Genomic DNA, 23,473 nt, shown 5'->3' on the forward strand with positions numbered 1-23,473 from the left:
AAACAATGTGAAGAAGAGATTGTTGCGACTTCGGCGATACTTGGGAAAATGTTTGTTGAACCTGGATCTGAGCTCGCGGTTTTCCTGCCGATTTGAATCGGAGGCAAGGAGGACTCCGAAACCAGTTTTCGTGCATTTCCGATTAAAGCGATGCTCGAAATCTGGTTAAGAAATTGTTCTGGCCAGTAATTGATGCTGGGCATGAGAAGGCCAAATTTTTAGATTTCATGAATTAATTATAGAACCACATAATTCGTCAAATGGCTTCCGTAGGATATTATAGGAATGTTATTACAGAATGAATAGGGCGCACCCAGTGCAAGCGCCCTAAGCAACAATAATGAGCGCTGACAGTAATAATACAAATCCAAAATATCCTGTGACAATCAATGAGTATATTATGAGATACATTTATTTATTATTTATTTATACTTCAAAGTATATTTATTGCAGCATCTCATAGCACAGTGAGAACACCGGCCAATACAAAGAGAGAGGGTCTTAGCCAACCACGGCAAGGAAGGGAGAAGGGGAGGAGAAGAAAAAGGAACGGCATGGATAAGTAGTGATTGCAACAAAATAAGAAACACAAAATCAAAGTCAAGGCGCGACAAGGCTCTTAAAAAGGCGGAGGGAAGAAAGGTCCCTAGCTTCTTGGGGAAGTACACATTCACAACCAGAAAGTAAATTTTCTAACAAGAAGGAGAGGATAACTGGGCCGGATTTACAGAACAATTCGGTGTCCAGTGTAAAAACCTTTTCTGTTTGTGGAAGTCTGGTTTGGTTGTAAACATTGAGATAGATTTCATAACACGTAAATGTCTTTGACTGCGTAAACCAGACACTGTTCTGAGTAAAGTTAACATTGATTCAGCTAACGATGTTCGCCTCCGTTATGTATGTGTTCTTTATTTTACTTCGCAAAGTCGAACGGGATCGTTTTCCAATAATATGATAGCGAAGGGTGGTGGTGGGTGGGGGGGGGGGGGGTTAGCGGACATTGGTGACGAGTTTTTCCACCTCAACTTCGGTATTTATTGCGCTGCATCTGCCACCTTGGTAAAATCATGCACGGTGGTGGCCTGGAACAAGCAACACCTCTCTGAGCTGGTTGTGTTTCTCAACCCAGCCGCAAGCCGGTTATAGCACTGTTGTTTTTTTACAGAATGCACCTCCTATTGATAGACTATACAAAGAGAGGAGAAGAAGAAGACAAAAGAAAATAATGAACGAGACAACAAAGGAGAACGACAGACAATGTACTAGTAGGGGCTCTCAGGGAGCCTGTGCCCGTGAGGCGGGACTAGCAACGCCGACCTAGGGTCTCGGCGTTAGCGCTATCCGGCGCAACATGGGCGGGATTACGAAACAAATGGAAATAAATAAGTGAATGGGAGGGAGCTGGTTGTGGATATACGGGGTGTTACAGCGAGTTTGTAGTATGGGGTGTGCCAGCGAGTCTGTAGCCCGATACCAGCGGCTTTGTCGTAGGTGCTGATACATCTTGCCCTTGAACAACTGGAGAGACGTCAGGCGTGGCGGAGACTGCAGCTCAGTTGGGGGCAAGTTGTTCCACTCGTCAATGATGCTGTAGGGGAAGCAGGGTCACACGTAGTCAGGAGAGGAAGCCGGGAGGACGTTCTGTAGTTGAGACTCGTGGCGCACCGAGTAGTCGGACCGAGTTCGAGGACATGTTCGTGGAGGAAGCAGTGGGGGAACCAGCGACGTTAGTTGCGGCGGCCCTGGCAGACACATCAGCTTTTACATATGGCTGAGGGCGGCGACCAATTTCCTTGCTGCCAAACTCTGGAGCCTCCTCCAGAGTTTGGCAGCAAGGAAATTGGTCGCCGCCCTCAGCTATATGTAAAAGCTGATGTGTCTGGCAGGGCCGCCGCAACTAACGTCTGTGCCAAGAATGTGGAGGGCCGCACAGTTGCGCGAACTTCACCTTTTTTCCATGAAAGAGACCAAGTATCTCCAATATCGGCAAGAAGGTCACGGACTAACAAGTCAGTTCCATTGTCTCGTAACTCGAACTCATGTACTGAGCCTGGTAGTGCTGTCACGGAGTATGAGTCTGCTGTTGATAACTATCTTGTGGAAAATAGTGATTGTCGTTGTAGTTACACTGATGATTGTGTGACGTGTGGTCTCCTTCTCATAGAAAAGCAGCTATCTTTCATAATACCGTTATCCTCGGTGAAATCAGATTCAAAGAGCATACTTCACACCCTACGCTCGCGCGGACCCTGACGTCAATGAAATGCCACGATTATAGTGTGGATTTCAGGACTCTCACATTTAGAGGTGCAATGATGTTGCCAGATCTGGTGTAAAGCGCTAGTTGTGCACACATTGTGTCCGATTTCAGTGTGCGTAACTGTAGAAAGAGCACGGAAGAAAGCTGTAACCAACTGAGCTGAACACCCGTTCAGTTATACGGACAAAAAAGAAAATTAATACAAGATCCAAGTCTAAAACAAAAGAATTATCCTCACTTCTCCTCCACAGGTCTTACCGCTGTCGCCTCTGTCTCATTGTAATGGCTGTGTTCTGCTACCGTCACGTCAGTGTCTGCTTCTGCAGTTTTCTCGTTTCTAATACGAGCACGAACTGCAGCGTAGGAATACTCCTGTGAAACAGCCTGAACAGAAGATTGCAAAATTAGAGGCCCCATTCGCCAAGCTGCAACCACGCTAAAATCCTCGTCATTCAACATGTGAAGCTGCTGAAAGCCATCTCGTCGTGCAAAATGGGCTTGAATTGACCAGTAAAACGAGATACTAATTTGAATTGCGTTCATTATGTGCATGAGAGTCAGCACTCTACTCATTTTTCTGTACGTAATCTCGCTAATTCATTCTCTCCTCTTCATGTCAATCCTTCATTCAAGGCTATGTTTAATGGAGATTACACTTGAGTAAATGTCATAATTATAATTATACTTTCAAAAAATTATGTTTGTTCCTACTTCTCCGTACCTGTTCATCGTGATCTTGCGGCCTGTGGGCTTCTCCTTCATCATTGCGTTGAACATCCTCGTACTGGTTAAGTTCAATTGGATCAGCTTCCTGTGCGGGAATGGTACAAAACCGCTAGAGTATAATAGTCAACACTTTACTTGTGTGTATGTAGAATATTATGTCGCTAGGTTACCTAGGGCTCCACAGATTCCCCTTCATGCGATATAAGGAGGTCAAAAATTTGTCTCAAGAACTAACTGCATGGAGGTAGCATTGTCCAACCACTGAAATGTGATCAAGAACGCAGTCGTCCACACAACCGCGGGGTACGAAGCTATGTTGCGACGCAGAGTTTCAAATGGATCAGGTCACTTGACTCAGAGGTTCATCGCAGCTTCCTTTGGCGCTTTCTTGGCCAGTAAAGACAGCACTTCAGTATCTCCCAGTAAACAAAGTCACAGTCACCACTTCCGCTGCATAGCTCGCTGAGCATCCCATTGCTTTGTAAGTTGCTAATCCCTTCCCACTTTGTGTACGTGCTCTTAATTTTCTTTTTTTCTCTTCTTCCGTGGTTGGTCTCACCCTCTCCTCAATTCAATTGGCTGTCTTGACATGCCACGAGGTGCAGAAATAAATAAAAAAATAAAATAAAATAAAGAGCTACCTATACTCTACCTAAGTAATTCTAAACTGTTCGATGGTTTTTCTCCGAAGTACAAAAGAGGTCGTGGTTGGCCAGCATTTTCCGCTTTTGCGACAGTGCTAGTTTTTCAAAAATCATTTAACATTGAGGTGCACAGTCAAGGAGAAGACGTAAGAAAAGACAAAGCCATAGAGAAGATGCTGCCGCAACATTACTCGCAAGGCGTACGTGGATTTACTTGTGCATAGTACTCAATAGGCGATACTGTGTGATATTTAGACCAAAACAGATGAATGAGGACAGATAAGGTGCATAATGTAAACGTGTTCCTCGCTGCACTCACCTGTGGCCTCTCTTCTGGAACTGATGATTAGAAGGAGAGCGGAACACACAAGAAAACATCGCATGTAATAGTAAATTCCCTGTCGAGATTGATAATTGATATTCCACATTGACTCGTGAATGTATACCCAGCATTTCTTGTAGCGTTAAAGCACAGAATTCACATTACTTCGAAAACACATGCCCTCAGCGAAATTCATGCTGCTAACATGACCACATTGGTTGACGTTTAGAAGAGCGGAGAGGGAGAGAGATCGGGAGACATACCGAGAGACGAACAGGCAGGGAAAGAGAAAGAGGTTTAGAGGGACAAAGAGACCGACAGAGAGAAATGGTAAGTGACAGATGAAGAGAGAAAGAGAAGGGAAGACTGACAGAAAGAGGTATAGGCTGAAAGAGCAAAAGGTCAGAAAACTTCTGAGAGGCAGACGAAGGCATAGAAATATGGAAACAAAGATAGAGAGCTGCATTTTTATCTCCATACGATCCCAATTAAAATTAATATAATGTTATGCAAACGGTGAGGGGACAATAATTTGATAACCGCAATCAATAAAATTAGCTAGACCGACATTTGTGTACTTTGTTCATGCAATGGTAAACCAGTGGAGACGATGTACACCATTTCTTCTTATTTTCATCGTTTTATTGCACATCGACTAGATGCTTTACGCCCTGACCCACGGTCCTACTTCAACGCCATCAACAACTTACGCCAACTACGCTCTGGGAAGAAGGCTGCGCCTGTGCGTCTTGCTGACGCAGACGGCAGAATCATGGCAGACATCTCATGGAATCTTAATGCCTTTAATGAATATTATGAATCGGTATTTTACACTGATGGCCAGCCACTCGACCTCAGGCAGCAATCGAATGAGGAAGATCCATTCACAATCTAAGAAGTACGGTCTGCAATTATCAAGCAGAAGTCTGGTGGTGCTGTCGGTCCTGATGGTATCAGTGCTGATGCTTTTAAGTCAGCTAAAAACCTTTTCGCACCCTGGCTGACGAATTTCTTCAACGCTGTTCAAGCTACAGAGTACTGTCCTGACGACATGCGCTGCGGCCTCATCGTTCCCATCTACAAAGCCGGCAAGCCTCTGGGACATCCAAAAAGCTACCGCCCCGTTATGCTCCTTTCCGTCGTCCGTAAGATCTTGACGTCAATACTCACCCGACGACACACGCTCCATGTGCAGTCATATGTGGCAGAGAGCCAAGCTGGTTTCCGCCCTGGCAGATCGACCACGGATGGTGTCTTTTACGCCAGGACGATGTGTGAGCGAGCACTACTTGGCGACTGGTCGTATTTATCGGCACTATTGGACTTCAGCGGTGCGTTTGACACTGTCATTCGTCAGGTTGCTCTGGAGAGGTTAGCCACTGCTGGCGCACCAACGTCCACCACTGCAGTCCTAGTATCAAACACAACAGCCCGCACGAAGCTTGGTAAACAACTAAGCAAACCATTTCCAACGAACATCGGCGTCGTCCAGGGTGACCCAATGTCACCAATAATGTTTATAACTTACGCCGAAGGTTCCATGCGTAGGATCCGAGAGCAAGCTCTACCCGCGTCAGACCTACCAGCAACTTTAACACAATACGCAGACGACACCACTGCCCATCAGAACGAGCGATCATCTGTGGAAGAAACCGTCCGTGTGTGTGAACCCGTTTTCTCGGATGACAATCTGAAGCTGAACGTGGCAAAAACTCAATATTTCACTGTGACCAAGGAAGATGATTCCTGGAAATCGGTGAAGCTGCTGGGGAGTATGCTAGGCACAGCAGAAGACATAGCAGCCAGAGTGTCTGCTGCAAATCGGGCATTTGCAAGCAGTTTTCCTGCCTGATATTGCCTGTCTTGCTGTATAATTGTGCGCTTTGGACCTTATCGCAAACATTAACCGACGTCGTCAATGTATGGCACCGGAAAAAACTACGTACCATCATTGGTATCACGTACCCACAACGAATCTCGAACACAGCGCTGTATGCCAGAACCGAGCAGACCCCACTATCTCAAGTCTGCAGGCAACGGAGACTGCTGTGGTTCGGCCATGTAGTGAGGGAAGGCGAAGAATCGTCCTCGTTCCAAGCCCTCCTAATGTCAATCAACACAACAGACATACGACGACCCCGAGGACGACCACGTCTGAGATGGATCGACGTTGTCAAGAAAGACTTACAATGCATTAATCTGTCGCTTCTGGATGCTGTGCAATCTGCTTCTGATAGAGCTGCTTGGCTCGAAATTGTTAACAGATGCGTTGACCTCATGCAATGAGTGAAATGCGAACTGTCATTATTATTATTATTATTATTATTATTATTATACTGTTTTTACATTACATTAATATCGTACACAAATGTCGGTTCATGTTGAGTGACCTCAAACATTACACTGCGCTCCTTAGCCGACTAGACGCTCCTGCACACAACCATCACCATTGCGAGGACACTTCCGTACATGATATTGATAAACTCCTTCAGACAGCTGTTTCGCTAATACATAGCTCATCAGTGAAGGTAGATGTTGATTGATTAAAGTGTAGACCAAACTGCTATTATAAAAGGTTTCCACATACAAAACTGGCATAACTCAGATTATAACGCGGGAAAGTGTGAAGTTTTGTTGACGCGCATGGGACATGCATGCAGCGTCAGAAATTCGGCACGGAAAATCAATCATTATGACTATCAATGCAGAAATAACGTGCCAGAATAAGTGTACTGCGTAGCTAGTGAGAGTCTGTGTATGGCTCTAGTCCGAGCGCCATGAAGGCCGGCAAACACACCTCACGACTCGCCCACGTCAACAGCCACAGCAGCCCCTGAAGAACTGTACTGGTCGCCCTTCGCGCCAAAACGCTTGGCACTCATTAGTATTCATGCCACCAATGTTGTCCGCAAGCTACCTTGTTATCTGCCCATCACCCAATGCCGCTGACACGCTGCGAGGCCTCGCGGCATTCACCCAGTATATCGTCGTCAGATGTGTGTGGACAGTACAATAACGCTGGTAGAAAAAAACAGTTGGTCGTATGGTATTGCGTCCTGCGGATTGTCCCTTGACTCGTCTTGTCCCTCTTATTGCTCTGACGCGAGGGGCGTTTGCCGGCCTCCACGGCACTCGGACAAGTGCGATACTCAGACTCTCACTAGCTACGCAGTACACTGATTCTGGCACGTTATTTCTGCACTGATAGTCATAGTGATTGATTTTCCGCGCCAAATTTCTAACGCTGCATGCATCTCCGATGCGCGTCAACAGTGCTTCACACTTTCCCGCGTTATCACCTCAGCTATGCCAGTTTTGTATGTGGAAACCTTACAATTATAATATCAGTTTGGTCTATATTTAAATCAATCAACATATACCTTCACTGATGAGCTATGTATTAGCGAAACAGCTGTCTGAAGCAGTTTATCAATATCGTCTAAGGAAGTGTCCTCGGAATGTGGATGGCTGTGTGCAGGAGGGTCTAGTCAGCTAACAAGTGCAGTGTAATGGTGGAGGTGACTCAACACATTTTCTTCAATGGCCAAGAACTCTGTGGCACCCTGTAATAAATGTCAGTTCAGCTAATTGTAATGATTGCCTTTATCATAATATTATGCTTTAGGATCTCTTAGGGCAGGAATCCTTGACTAAACAAAAGCTTTTCTAGCTTCAGTGAAGGGGGCATTGCAGGATTTAGCGCTGTTTATACTGAGAAAAAGAATCGACCGTGCATTGAACACAAAGGCTTCAAGACAGGGAGGACAGTGGATTGTGTACCTGTAAAATCTTTCGATGAGAACCAGCGAGAAATCCTTTTTCGGTTGGCCGCCATGGCTACAGCCAGGATTACAGTTAGGACTCCTGCCACAGCTAGGCCGACGAATCCTCCAACACTGATCCCGCTGGTGCTTGCTTCATTGCCCGAGGTCGGGGGTGTTGTTGAAGATGGCACTATAAAATTGGCAGATAACAATGTTGACAAGTTCAGATGTATATATAGTGACCAATGTAGAGACCAAAAACGATATCGTTTTTCTGTGTAACGAAAAAAAGATTGTGTCTGTTGTTTTCAATTTTTGTGCGTTTGCACTGCCCTTGCTAAGGCCGCACATACCTTGTGAAGAAAGAAAGCGTTGATTGCTGACAACATGTAGCTAAACACTTGGCAATACTCATAATCTGTTTTGCTAAGTCATCCATATTCTATTTTACGCATAACCTTGACACAGAGGTTATCATGTCTGGCAACACTTTCAAACTTAGTGTAGGTAGTTTTCCAAAATTTCATAAGTGATATTTTTTAAATGCTCTGACCTCCAAAGTGCCGGTTATAAGGATTTGCTTGCAACTTTGTTCAAACCGGGTTGCTGTGTTATTCACTATTGTACTCGACTTGGAAAGTAAGGGTTCGAAAGGCTTATTCGAAACCATATCGCTTCCCTGCTTCGTGTGATGACCTTCTAAGTGCTAGCCACATCCAAAGCTACGTACAATGCTTAAAACAAAATTCATCCTCACCTGTGGGCCACGTGGTAATGCGAGTGGAGCTGGACTGGTCACTGTCTCCATAGGCATTGCTAACATACGCAATGACATTATAGCTCATGTTGGGTTTTAGGCCAGGTAAGGTGACATTTTTCGAGGCGCTGCATACTGGTACCAATGGCATATTCCCGGACAGATCATTAGCAGGTATTCCGTGCACACAATACTGGCGTGTGGGAAGGTTGCCTTCTTCTATTTGCCCTAGAAACACCGTGATAGTAGTACTTGAGATGACGGGGTTGAGAGGCGGATTTGGTGCTGATATAAAACACATCCACATCACGTGTAATGACTAAGGAAATTGTTTTGTTAAGAAGAAAATTAACCAAAGGATTATTATCATTCATATTTTTCTTATTCTTCGTTAGTTTGAGGGAAAGACACAAATTATTATTATTATTATTAATTTAGCACTGCCGCGTTCAAGTCTATGGATCAATTAGGTCCACTCATAGTTTCTCTGGTACCGTATAGATTCAAGTAAGGTGATAATGATGTTGAGCTACGTGATAATGGAATAGTTTCCAAATATACACCCGGTGTGACAAGGGAAAAGACTGCATGCAAGGCAGTGACTAAGGATCATGCACGTGAAAATAACACTGATAAGAAACTATTGTGAAAAGAAGAAGGACAAAATGTTACGAGTTATTCCTAACTGTCCCTCAACTCGTAACATTGTGTCCTTCTTCTTTTCACAATAATTTAATAAGCTCCACATCCGAGTTAAAAAAAGAAACTATAATCGTATAATAGGTATGAAAAGTATGAATGCCGAAGACATCACCATGCAACATGATAATTTGTTCAAGGTTTGGTTTTGTTTGTTTCCAAAATCGATTTTCATGCTCCAATCATCAGTGGAAATACGGGCCTAAAGAGATCAAGGGAAAAACAAAGGTGAAAAATCCAAAGAAGTGTGACACATGACGGGTAACTTGTGGTAAGTATTACAAAAAGTGAGAACTAAAATAAAGAGTAAGTGTGACAAAAGGGCATGAACAGTGCAGAAACCTTTTAACCTTTGTTTTTCCCTTGATCTCTTTAGTTCCGTATTTCCACTGATGATCGGGGCGTGAAAATCGATTTTGGAAACACACAAAACCAAACCTTGAACAAATTGTCATGTTGCGTGGTGATGTCTGCGGCATTCATACTTTTCATAGCTATTATTAAACTTTTCACTCACAAAGCGACTGTTCAGTACATGGGGTAGTGGTCTACCAGAGCAATCACACTCACCACCGTGGTGGTTTTCCAGAAACGAGTAGAAGCAAAAAACCACACTCGCAGCCACATAATAGATAAATAGCTGAAAAATATCTAAATCCATCAAAGAACATGTCTCAGAAGCTCGCAGAGTTCGCCTCTACAACGCATATGTTCTGCCGACCCTATTGTACAATTGCTGTACATGGGGATCAACAAAGGCAGTCAGTGACATGCTGGACGTGTTCCACAGGCAACAGCTTCGCTCGCTTCGCTCGCTGGCTACATTACCCCAATTGTATCACAAACATCGAGTTATACCGGAGATGTCAGAGCCAGCCCATCTCCGAGGAAGTCCACAGACGAAGAATGACCATGCTGGGACATGCCCTACGCCTACCCGAAGACACACCACCGCAACAAGCCATGGCACTCTACTTCAATCCACCGAACACAGCCAAGCCAGGAAGACCTCTGACTACTTTAGTCACCCAGATCCAGCAAGACTGCGTCCACAGACAAACGCCACTCAAGGGGAGCCCGCATCTGCAGAGCCTCCGGCAGAAGGCATCCGACAGGCAAGTGTGGAAGGCCTTCGTAAAAAACGCACAGTGAACACTGACGAAACAGAAGTTGCCCATCCTTCTCAGTGCTATTTGCTTATTGTCGATTTGTAAACCGTACCTTGCAGTCCATGTCTTCCCTTGTCATCATCATAATAGTATAGTTTTGTCTCTCTCCTTCTATTGCTCAGGAACACAGAGGCGGAAAGAGGCTGGTCCTCAAGTACGCGAAACTGTTCACAATAATAATAATCAAAGAACCGCCAGCAAGCGGGAGAAAAAGGCGTGAAATCCAGTGAACAGCATGGCCAGTGGTGAGCATGGGTGACTGGGCAGCAGGGGAGCGCCTGAAAAACAATGACTCCCTACATTCCTAGCCGTGACCGCTCAACCGGGCTAGAGGAAAAACACGCCTTTTGGCCCAAAAACCTTTCTATTTCATTAATTCCTGCCCCACTGCCAGTCGGACCCAAGAATAGGTATAGCAAGAAATGGTATGTAATAACCGGTGTATGTCATAATCATAAGCCACACACATAGGCATAGATTGTCAAGAAGAACAGCGGACGACTCCCATGAACCCAGGGTGAGTGGGCGGGCAACTTCAACTACAACGAGGAAAAGCAAAGACCACGATGGCAGGTTCAACGGAGTTGCGCAGAACAAGAGCAAATGCACGAAAATATTTGTGAGTGAAAAATACGTTTTTTGCACTCTTTCGCTACGCTCAGCCGTGAAAAAACAAAATTTTTATCTCCACGTAGATTATTTCTGTAATCGTATTTTCATGTTTTCGCTTACACCTCTCCCTGCCAACGAAATAATTTGGGCACATTTGTGGCTATACCCTAGATCGAATCAGCAATTCATATTATGTGAGGCGTGACATGGAATGTCATTTGAGGAAATCGATCGTGGCAAAACGAATTTGCCCGGAACAATAAGAAGAATGTTCATTTCACCAAATCCTTAAAGAGTCACGCAAAACTCTTAACTCCTGACCCTGTGATTGTCGGTATAATTATGATGTAACCGCATCCCTTACCTTTCGGCAATGTTCCAATTTTGATTTCGGAGGACATGCTGCTATTGTGTCCGATCGTAGTCTTGAAGAATGCTCTGATCCGGTACAAAGTATTTGTTGCCAGGCCTGACAGAACAGTTGATTCATTTTTGTCGCACACTACCGTCGGGGTAGCCGCAGTTCCATTTTTCTCGTACAGAAAGCAGAAATCAGAAACCCAATGTCGAAGTATCTTAGGCTGTACTATGCGTGCGTAGATGTGCGTGTCTGTAGAGTTGACAGCTATGGCGGAGGGCGCTACAGGGGAAAGAGCATATTGAAGAACGCATGGAATACCAGTGAACAAGACATATACAAGTAAATGGTTTTTAGTTTGTCGAATATCACCTTTCTAATGCAAGAATAGTTGTATATGCACGGACTATTTGACTGCTTCCAGAAAATCAGAATTCAAACAGATTTTCGAACCGAGACTCCAGCAATCTTTAACAGGTATATAAAATATATAGATAGGAAAGAAAATGATCCAGGAAATGCAAGTTACGCTATATTGTCCATTAACAACAACATTAGTTGCTTGGCTATCAACTCATGCAATGCAATTGAACGACACTGTTGAACAGTACTGACGGTCAACAACCAATTGCCAGTAAACTCTAGCACGTATTCGAGCTTCTATTGGAATCGCACTCCAACCACCTTCCAACTTGAAATGTTCTAAGTTATAGGAGTAGGAGGGGAAGATGCGCGCAAACAAGACTGAAACGTGAAACTCTTAGATGTGAAGGACGTTGGTGGAGGTATATGCAGAACCTTGCCAGAGTGCTCAAACTGACAAGTCAGGGACCTCTGCATAACGCACACAGCAAAGACAAGAGCGCTCAACTGCTTCAAGAGCAGGAGCAAAAAACTTCAAGTGGGGACAGAACTATAATAATTATACTCCCATCGCGCCCATCTTCCTGTCAGCTTTCGCTCTTCTTCCTAAAATGCATTATATCTTGTCACATGTTAACTACTGCCGTATTGCCTGGTCAAATCTATCGTATTTACTGCCCAAGAGAAAAAGCTGGAAATTCCTTAACCCTAGAACAGCCAACGGTGTCACTTGACACCACGCGAGTCAAACTTTTGGAATTACTGAAATATGGCTAATCAGAATAAGCTCAAATCTTGTGACTTTTCCTAATTTTGCTTCCTCTTTCGTCTGCCATAAACCTTTGATTTGTAATTGATGAGGTACCATAATGGCGAGTAGGTATACCTAGAACGGCCAACCAGTGTCATTTGACACCTGCACTATAAAAAGCCATTATTGCAGCTAGATAGAAACAATATGAACACATTTCGAAGGTGTCGGCCATATCGAGTTGCTCGTATGCCAACCAGACAAAAGAAAGGTGCATGGGCAGGAAAATCGCTGAATACAGGACGAAATATATGATCACCATACAACCGTCGGGCGAGAATTGCGAATTTGGGGCGGGTAACCATTAGTGCACAGATTACACAAACACTCTTCAGCTAATGTCCTTGATACTGCTCATTCCCTTTCATTTTCCTGTAAATTGCCCCAGAGGAGCCATCGCGGTCTGACGGCGAAGGAAATGCTAGAACAGATGTAGCCTATGACCATGCATGAATCTAATGACCAAGAAAGCGAAATTGCCCACTTTATATTCCTTTGAAAGATGTTCAAGTGTAGTGACCATTGGCAGTGGTGGATCTGGTCTGTCATATGAGGGCGAATTGTACTGTCACAACATCTGAGTACCACCTGTGGATTCAGAATGTGTTGAGGTTTACGAGCCTCCAGTCAGCGGACGAGGATTGCGGGATAGTCCAGACAAGGAATTGTCAGAAACAGTTGCAGGAGTGGTGGAGACCCATAAATGGATAGTGTTGAGGAAGAGGAATCGCAACTCTGCAACCTGGAGATGGTACACCGCATTATCGCAAGGATGCAGCTGTGTAGATAATCTTTTCTAACTACTTGACGAGCTAATAAGGCTCTTGAACCAAACCTGTTCCTCCCCCGCTTCAGGGTAAACGGGTAGGCAGCCGCTGGGATGCCTCCTCTCTCTTTATTGGCCCCAGATGCTGCAGAAGGTGATTGCTAAGTCATAACTGATAACTTCATCATCAGTGCATTACTGGTCAAGAAACTGTTGGAGAATAAAGAGTTGCAATATGAACCACTTTGGGAAATTGAAGTGAACTACCATCTAACCTCATTGCCAATAATCGTGGATTGCATTTTGTTTTTCAAGATTACATTGTAGGATGCAAAGATGGTAGACATAGAAGGTAGAAGTAGCAAGAATGATCAATGGTCCGCCTAGTGTAGACCACCTAGAGCCATATGTCTTACATGGTGAGAGTAGGAAGCCCCACATCGTCCAATTCTAGCAAAACACGAGATAATTACCCTTGACCGTTTCGATGGAATGTGGTGGATCTACTCAACAAAGACTATTCCAGAAGATGTCCTCCTGCAAGGCGGTTACATAAATGAATAGATGTGACAGGAATCAACGCCTTCACAATATCCCAGACCTTTGCTAGTTCATGCACATCCGGAACACGCTCATTCCTGCACTGGTCAATAAGCTTGTAGAAAGTCATGGCATCTGGTTGTTATGTGCCAGCCAAGGAGAGGAGAAGGGTATACCTCTTTGAAAGAGTCTAAAATGCAATCGTTACTAGCCTAAACCATCTCTAGCAGCATATGTGTCAGCTTGGTAAAAAAAACGATGCTCATAGTCAGTCCATGTTTGTACTTGTTGCTGTGTTTCATTCATCGTGACGGTCGAGTAATCCGATTATGCCAAAAGCATATATTCCCCGAAAAGCAGTTCCTCATGTGCCCAGTGACGTTGACACATTGCTTGTTATTGTTACTCTATGATTATAAGAAATTCCTATGCAAGTAATTGAAGTTTTGCCAGTAATTGAGTTCATCCTTCGCAATTCCCGTTACGCGTACATTGTATTTTAGTTGCGTATAGCCAACAATAGTGTCTGGGTGAATGCTATATTGTTGTGTACATCACAAATGCCGCTAGTGATAGCCAGCACTGAAAACCGAAACTATAATAACCTATATCATAGGTCTTGGACATGGAAATGTTTGCAGGGGTCAAATGACACCGTTTGGCCGTTCTAGGAGTGCTGAAAGTGGTGGCCGTCCTAGGGTTAATTGGGTGATATCAATATTGGTTAGTAAAAAGGCGATATTCCTAGTGCCCAATGTGAATATCGCGTGTAATGCCAGCTAGTACGTGCTTCGGAACTGCAAGGGTCAAGATTATTTAACACATACCCAAGTCTATTTCGAGGAAATATTAAAGATAATTGTTGTGTCAGTGTCCGCCGGGAACTCTCGACGGACGCTAACCCCATTAGACCCTAGCGGGAGATGGAGCGCTTCAGGGAGAAACCCCATTAGCAGCACCCATGTACCCCTGCCAAAAGCACCCGACCACAAGTTTTCAACTTTTCCTTCTTCATTTTTCAATTTTTTTCTATACATTTTCGTACTCCCGAAGCTGGCTATAAAACCCTCCAATCACCGCGCAAAGTGGTAATTGCCTACCCGAGCCATGTCTCCCTAGGAATAAAACAAAGCCGAAGTTTTTGGAAGACGAAATGTACATCGATCGCGATCTTTGTATTATGGTAGTTGTGCTAATGATCACGGATCGAAAAATGTGCTTTGAATGGCCTTAGTGGGTTATTAAGTTTTATACAACCTTTGTTTACAAATTAATGTTACATATTAGCCCCTTTAGTGCATAGTTAGGTGAATACGGAAAGGTTGTTAGGCAAATATAAGAGTTGCCTAATGGGTGTGTAAAATAGTTTATACCCCTACCAAAAGGTAGGGATCTCATATTATGAGATCCCTACCTTTTGGTGTATATCTTTGGCAATAGAAACTTAGCTTCATTGAGCAAGATTCGATTCCAAAACTCTCTTTCTCGGGGAAATAATGTCCGCATTCGTTCCGTCCACCTCCTCCTTGTAGTGGTGCAGTAATCCAAGAAACATTGTTTGCTGAGATTGGAACAGGTAACATCCATGTCCAGGTTTTGGATTGAGATGGTCGTTGAAGAGAAACCCACACATTGCATGTATTGGTTTTGCAGATGTACGAGGAAGTCTTGCAGTTATCACTTGAAGAACTGTTACACTGACCGTTTCGGGGTCCAAGCAGGTCTCCTGCACACTCTCCATGATATCTATTCTGGATATTTGCAAGAATGCTACCTCTTCGGACACACTCAGCAGACGCTTCATCGTATGTCTTAGGTATTGGAATGTAAAGTGTTTGGAGGCTTCCCGATGCTTCTTGATCCTGTGAACATAAGTACCAGTTATCTGCAGAATTGACAGTTTGTATTCCAAACAAACACCTTTATAAAAAAATTGATATGATCCAACTTCGTAGACTGTCTCCAGTTTATTTCTGTGCTCCGGTCTTTATTCGTGAGTTTGTGTACTCGTTTTGCTGTTTGTTTGGTATATTTGAATTCTCACAGTAAACGTATTCTTCAGCTATTGTCTCCTCCCCCTTCTGAGTTTGACTCTCATCTGGCCTTCTTTCCTCCCATCCTCGGCCTTACATTGTATTGGGCCTCCACAGCCCTGAACTATGTCCACTTTCCTGGTTTTTGGGCACTAGCCTCGAGCTACCTCATTTTGATTCTATAATGGTGGTTGTTTTTCTTCGCAAATCCAAATGGGAGTTTCTTCCGAATAAGAAGGTAGCGAAGAACAGAGTATTGCAGGAACTATAATTAATACACTTCTGGCGGTGTTTCAAGCCATCCTTTCAAAGTCAGATAAAGTTCAAAGCCAAGTGTTTTTCTTGAGCACTTCAGAGTTTTCAACAAGTTAGCAGCGAATTTGTAGGTGCAGCTTCTGTGACATACCCTGCTCGACTTGCAACTGCAATACTGCGACCAGTCAAGTCGTTGAATGACACTTCGTCAGAACAATCACCGTTTCGTTCTGAAAGCGCGATATTGTGACACTGCAGACATTTCAAGAAACCCAGATGGATTCTACGACATTACCACATGGAGGGCAAACTACCATAAAGACGACTCATTTATCGAATATAGAAAGGAAAAGGAAATATAGATACGAGTTGAGAGTAACTCTCTATCACTGTAACCAGATACTATATGTTGGACTCATTAGAGCGTCCAGCCCCTATATAATGTCCAACCCCTATAATAGAGTCCATTGGTCCAAAATCCACTGTGCAGAGTCCAAACTTGGAATCAACTGTGAGCTCAAAGTTTAGATGGACATCACTCCCTGTATAGAGTCCAGCCAATTGGTTTCACCCCTATATAGAGTCCATTGGTCCAAAATCAACTGTACGGAGTCCAAACTTTGAAATCTACTATGAAGAGTCTTTATGTGGACAACACTCCCTGTATAAAGTCCAGGCAATAAGGCATCCCCTATCAAGTTCGAAATTAGACATAGGATCTGCTGTAAGGCCACCCTTTGTTAATTCATGGTTTAACTTCCTTTTTTTCGCCAAAAGGTACGCGGGAGGGCGAAAAAAAACAAAAGCCCATTCCAAAAACTGGAAACTGGAAAAACTGGAAACCCCAATCAAACATTTTGACCAGTAAAGCATGTGATATATACAATATATCTGGGTCTAACGGCACTTGCAGGCATAGAACAACACTCGTTGATGGTACATTGGAGCACATGCCTGATGAATCCAACAAAACAGGTACATAGCATGGAGTTAGCATGTCATGAATTCATCACATCTGGATTTTTACTAGGACACACACCGTAAGATATTTAAAAGCCAACAAAAAAAGAAAAAGAAAACAAGACAAAGGCATGCCCGGGAGGCAAGATTATAAGTTTAAGGTCATGATCGACACACTGTGAAACTACACAATCATGTATTTACAACTTCGCATATTATTGGTACTACTACTTTCTTGTTTTTTTTTTCCGGTCGCAGGCAAAAAGGTACGCGGGCGCGGACGTTAAACAACGAAAAAAGAAAGGGTGGCCTAAGCAGTGAATATTAAGCAGAAAACGGCCTCTCCCTTTAATCCTTTACATCATTTTACATCAATCAAGATAAAAAATAAGTATTGAGGCGCCACTGTAGCCACTTCATTACATGAAAAACCCTACAAACACCTTCCTCAAATCAAGTGGTCTCTTCGCCGACGCTGCAAATTACAATATCTCAATCATGTAGTGTTGCCGAATTTTTGTGCACGCACACACACTTGCACACACCCACACAATGCCAAGAAAATACCTAGAAAAAAACCAAGAATCGAAAGAGAATAATGGAGAGCCCAGGATTAATTATTAAATAATTAATCCTGGGCTCTCCATTATTCTCTTTCGATTCTTGGTTTTTTTCTAGGTATTTTCTTGGCATTGTGTGGGTGTGTGCAAGTGTGTGTGCGTGCACAAAAATTCGGCATTTTGTTTTCAAATGATTGTGCGCGCGCGCACAAACGCCCACACACACACACACACACACACAAACTTATACAATGCCAAGAAAACACCAAGAAAAGAGTAGAGACACAATACACACGCAAGTCCAACAGCCATGCAAACGGCCACCCATTTACACGTAAAGTCAAGAGGGATAACAAATAATTATACGAAACGAATGCATACGGGGACGGGTGCACGTACGTTTACATACACGTAGTAGTGTAAGAGAGTAACATAGTGCAGTGGTCAGCATAATACTAGCACATGCTGAGAGTGCAATAGCAAGCTTCACCATTGCTCATGGCCATGCAAATGTTCAGCAGCACTCAGTTCTGCAAGCTTCAGCACACCTGCAACAAATAGATAGCACAAGGATACGCTTATTACCTTAATGGTGCATGGGAGCACACAACTACCAAGTTCTCAACGAATGTGATGCTCAATGAAAATCCATCCACTCAAAGACCTGTGAACAGGTGACGGTGGGGACAATAATCTATTAGTAATACGAGGAATAAGATCGTTTGTGCACACTCAAGACGCACATGCACACCAACATACATGTAGTGCACACAGTGTTTCACTTCAATGCAACTAAATTGAAATGAAATGATTTAAACAGTCTGTACAGCGTTGCTGTCAGTCAGTCTTCCCCAAGATGGAAATGAAACGATTTGTTGTCACGAGGCAGTTTCACTGACACAATGTCATGTTCGTGACATCAAAACGGTTACTTCAGGGAATACGAGTATTAGCTTGAGAAGCTTTTTCTTGTCATTGGCATTCAAGCAATCCTCCTCCTACTACTAGTACACTGGCACTGCGTTTGTGGATCCCATTGTATTTGACATCATACTAGAGGAAGAGTGTCGTGGGGTTCACATAATTATCACAGGGATAAAAATACATTTCTCATGAAATATAATAATAAATGATGATAGCTAGACGATCTTATACGATTGATGCAAAGTCCTTGCACAGTTGCGGTCCTTGAGGACTATTACGAAGTGGTTGATTACTTTTAGGGCATTCATTCAAGCAACATCAAACAAACGCGATACGCTCCTTGAAAATGGAAACAAATTCAAGCATAACGACAGAACAGCAGACCAATCGAAACCAGTAAAAGCTTCCTTACCTCAGTCATCGTCCTGCCATGTGGTTGGACAGCCTTTTGACACGGTGGTACAGGCAGCTCTTGTCCAGTCAAACAGGGGTATCCTTGTGGCGACGAACGAAAGAGAGTGTCAGTGTATCTGACTCGTCAGATTGGAACTGTCCTGAACTTTTCTCTTTCTCCGCTTTCTGCTTTCATCCCTCGCTCTGATGAAACCATTCAAACGTCGTACTGGCAGCAATGGCCAGCCAAACAGGGGATCATTGTGGCGTCGAACGAAAAAGAGTGTACCTGACTCGTCAGATTTGAACTGTGCTGAACTTTTCTCGTTCTGCAATTTCTGCTTTCATCCCGCGCACTGATGAAACGTCTTCAGAGAATCACAAGACGCTTTCCAGATTTGATTTTGAACGTCTCCTTATCCTCCTTAGTTACCTCGAGACAAATTACTGTCAGCAACTGCACAGCAGAACTGGCAGCCATGGCTGAAGTGAAGAAAGGAATGCGCTGTCACGAGGCAAGCAAAACTGAAAATGTGTTTGTTCTCTTTCGGGCACAACACACAGGACGGTGTGAATGGATAAACTGGACTTCTGGACTGTGAACAGGGGATTCGTAGAAAAAGCGTACTCCTTATAGGGGATTGCGCGGCAGGATGAAGCTGATAAAAACTGAGTGGACTCCTGGACTCTGTATAGTGGATTTTGGACCAATGGACTCTATATAGGGTGCTGGACATCATATAGTGCATGGACTCTATACTGAGTCCTACATATATACAGTCAGAAAGTGCAAAAGCTAGGCACAAAACTGATAGAGTACTGAGACATTCGACGTCCTCACACCTAGCTTCAACACATCTCCGTGGCGCTAACCGACAGCCTTCCAAATAGGAAGGTTAAAGATTTGGGAAAGACCAAAGAGGGGAAGGCAAGCGCAACGAAAATGAGCACAAGCTATAGTCCCAACGGAACAAAGAATGTCGATTGTTACTGAACTATGACGAGACCAGTAGGATATTTGACAAAGTGGTATAACTACAATTCGAAGCAGCAAAGCAGCACACCACCCAACTTGGGTTTCTGACTGTATATAGTATCTGGTTACAGCGATGGAGAGTTATTCTTAACTCGTATCAATATTTCCTTTTCCTTTCTACATTTGTTATTGGCGCAACATCCGAGTTTCAAAAAATTATCAAATGGAAGGAAATTTTCCACAGAAGTTTTTTCTTTGCAGCAAGATAATGGTAATCGCTTTTGCAGAGCCTCCTTGTAAGACATAGGCAGTTTGTAGGTGTAGTATCCCTGCCCGACCAATACGGAAGCAGTACGGAACTAATATTTTGTTGAGCTCCGGTTTTCCCCTTCATTCTAACTCAAGTGCAGTTTAGCGTGTATTGGCTTGTGATTTCCTTTCTTCTGTTTCCTTGGCATTTTATCGCTCCACAGGTACCCCCGGTCTCAGGTGCTCTCACATTTGTGCAATTGTTGATTTTGGTCCTGAATTGTCCTCCCTATTGCTTTGCTACCGTCCTCCTCCTTCCTCCACCTTTTTTTCTTTTCTTCATTGGCCTCATTATGGAATTCGCTTCCATGTAATTGGGCTTGTAGCCCGTGTGTACTTGCGAATTCAAATAAAAATATACATACATACATACATACAATACGGAGCTTTGCCTGATGTATATTTAGTGTATCTCCGTATGTAAGCTTACGGCGTCTGCTGCATAAAAGCGGCTGCGCATTTCTGTTTTGATGAATATGAGATTTTGATAATAACGAGCTATTCAACCTCCAGGTGTGCACCGGAGAGAAAGTCAGTTATTCCCGTAGCTATGCAGAAGACGTTACTTCAGTAACGTCTGGCGCTAGCCATGGTCCACACAGCTTTAATTCCCGTAGCCACTCGAACACAGTGTACAGCGGATGCAGTTTTGAGAGCTCTGCATCCTTTTGTGAATGTGGTAGTTTTTGGATCCTTATCAAGCATATCTAGGGCGTGCCCTTATAACCTTACCACCAATCATGGCGAGCACTGGTAACTCGAGACCCCGATGGATGGCACTGACCTCGGAACAGATGCGAGAGACGTCCGGGAAATTCGATTGCCCACTGGGGACCAAAGTGATGGATGTCGCGAATGCACTGGGAGATGCTGGATACAACGACCTCACATCTGTTCAGATAAGTTCACAGCATGAGTGCATTGTAACCTTCATGTCCACTGCGAGTCTAGAGCGTGCTGTTCGGGAGGGCTTTTCTCTATTGGATAAGACTATTTTGGTTTCAAACGTACTGGATTCGATCCTCCAGCTGCATATATCTGACCTCCCTGTCTGGATCTCGGACATTGCATTGACAGACGCTCTCAAACCGTACGGTAGTCCCGCTTCAACAGTTCGATACGGGCAAGTCACCACAAAGCATGGCTTCGATGTTACAACCGGGGTACGCTTTTTAAGCTTCAAGCTAGGGAAACAATGCCCCTCCATTCCATCCTACGTTCAAACGGCAGGGGGTCACGTCTTTGCCGTACGGTATAAGGATCAACCCCGTACCTGTAGGGTATGCGAGTCCCCAGGTCACCTGGCCGCGGACTGCCCCACCAGGCCACGCACCCCTCGTGAAACGTACGCTAACAGGGTCAAATCGGGACCCCAGAAAGGGCGCGAGGATCAGCCACTGCCTGAAAGCCTAGCCTCTGCAGTCAAATCGGGACCCCAGGAGGTCATCGGTTCAGACAAAGCGCGCGAGGATCAGCCACAACACGAGAGCCTGGGCGCTTCTCCAGCTGGTCAGGTCGACTCGAGACCCCTGGAGGAGGGCACGGGTACACATGGCAGTCAAGACTCAGCTTCTGCCGTAACTGTCAAAATGCGACCTGAGCATGATAAACAAAGCAACCACGTGGAACTTGACCTGACTCTGTCTCCTGACAGCAGCTGGGCCGAGGAGTCGGACTGTCCACCTGAGGGGAAACTCTCAGGGGGCGATGAGGCTAGAGCATTGGCGATATTGGCAGACTGCTTTCACAAGAGGCCGCGGGAGTCGACCTCCCCATTGGTAGTTTCTAGTGATAACCAGAGGAAGAAGAAGGCGAAAAAGATCACTGCGTCAAGCAATAAGCAGATAACTTGGCGCAGATAACATCTTCTCCCCCTGTGTAGCCCTAGGTATACAAACACAATCTGGTTTTCCATGTCCTACTTCAACCTCGTATCTTCCTCCAGCTTCCTCATTCTTATCTTTAGCTTGATCCTTTTAGGTACTTCATTAGATTTTAGGACCCTTAGCCATACATGTAACTATGCACCCGCTTACGCCAAATGTCCCTCCCCTTTTTAATTACTTCCTCCTGCAATGAAGGGTAGCAAGCATCTTCGCATTCTCTGCACAAACGCTTTCGGCCTAGCCAGCAAACTTCCCGACCTACAGCACGCACTCCTGCAGCATCAGCCCGACGTAGCAATTGTGACAGAAACGAAGTTCACTGCGGAGAAAGTGCTTCCCTCTGACATTAGCTTCCCTGGATACAGCTCACCACTTCGGTTGGACAGAACGGCACATGGGGGAGGGGTAGCCATCTGGGTGAAGTCGTCACTCCCCTCCATGCTCATCCCTGAACTCATGTCCCCCGCACATGAGATCATCTGGGTTTCTCTCCAGCTGGCTCCAGGTCTCCGCACCGTCTTGGGAGCAGTGTATCGGCCGGGGTCCTGTGCCCCTGGCGATCTTACCTTAATCAATCATCTCGACAACATCCTCCCAGAAGCTAGACACCAGGGCTCCCACATCATCCTAGCTGGCGATTTCAACGTGCACAACCGGGCTTGGCTGAACAGCTCGAAAACTACGCCTGCAGGCGAGGCTCTCGAAGATACCTGCGCTGCCCATCTTCTTGTCCAGCATGTCACAGTACCGACTCGTGGAGACAACCCGCTAGATCTCATAATGTCAACGTTCACATCCCCAGTAACTACACGTATACTTCCGCCCCTCGGTCGATCTGATCATGCAGTTGTACTGTCAGACTTTTCTTCCGTGCTCCCTAGACGTGAACCCCCTGTTAAGCGAACAGTATTTCGCTACAACAGGGCAGACTGGGATCGCCTCAGGGCGCACCTTCGCAACGTGGAATGGGGTGATATCATCTCGGAGGACCCAGAAACTTCCTGTGAGCAGGTTACCGCTTCGATTACTGCAGCTGTTGCACAGTTTGTCCCATCCAAAGTCCTGGAAACGAGGCCTTCCGATCCGGTATGGTGGACGCCTGAATGCACCCAGACCGAGAGGGAGAAGGAGAAGTGCTGGCGCGACTGGAGAAAACACCCTTATAACCCAGCACTTCAGCAGGCATTCACCGATTCCGTGACTGTAGCGATCGCCACCCAGTTCCGATCACGACGTGCAAAGGAGGACAGCCTCCGTCGCAGCCTCTCAACTGGGTCCCTCAGAGACAAACAGTGGTGGACGAAGTTGAAGAACGCTGCTGGCAACCGCACACAGCCCGAAATTCCCCTAGTTGTCGACTCTGACGGCCGCGAGTGGGCTCAGAGA

General features: G+C 44.8%; 1 protein-coding gene across 1 annotated transcript in view; it reads right to left on the reverse strand.

Annotated features, from left to right (window-relative positions):
• Positions 1–23,473, reverse strand: part of LOC135825992 (uncharacterized) — a 64,550-nt gene that overhangs the window by 16,270 nt on the left and 24,807 nt on the right. Inside the window, exons 3-9 of the mRNA XM_065338625.1 lie at positions 15,206–15,676; positions 11,318–11,593; positions 8,474–8,758; positions 7,733–7,906; positions 3,950–3,969; positions 2,982–3,071; positions 2,519–2,644 (exon numbers count right to left, since the gene is read on the reverse strand). Coding sequence (XP_065194697.1) covers positions 2,519–2,644; positions 2,982–3,071; positions 3,950–3,969; positions 7,733–7,906; positions 8,474–8,758; positions 11,318–11,593; positions 15,206–15,676 — 1,442 coding nt within the window. The remainder of the gene's footprint in view (positions 1–2,518; positions 2,645–2,981; positions 3,072–3,949; positions 3,970–7,732; positions 7,907–8,473; positions 8,759–11,317; positions 11,594–15,205; positions 15,677–23,473) is intronic.

This window comes from Sycon ciliatum, chromosome 10, assembly GCF_964019385.1.
Source record: "Sycon ciliatum chromosome 10, ocSycCili1.1, whole genome shotgun sequence".
Classification (NCBI taxonomy): domain Eukaryota; kingdom Metazoa; phylum Porifera; class Calcarea; order Leucosolenida; family Sycettidae; genus Sycon; species Sycon ciliatum.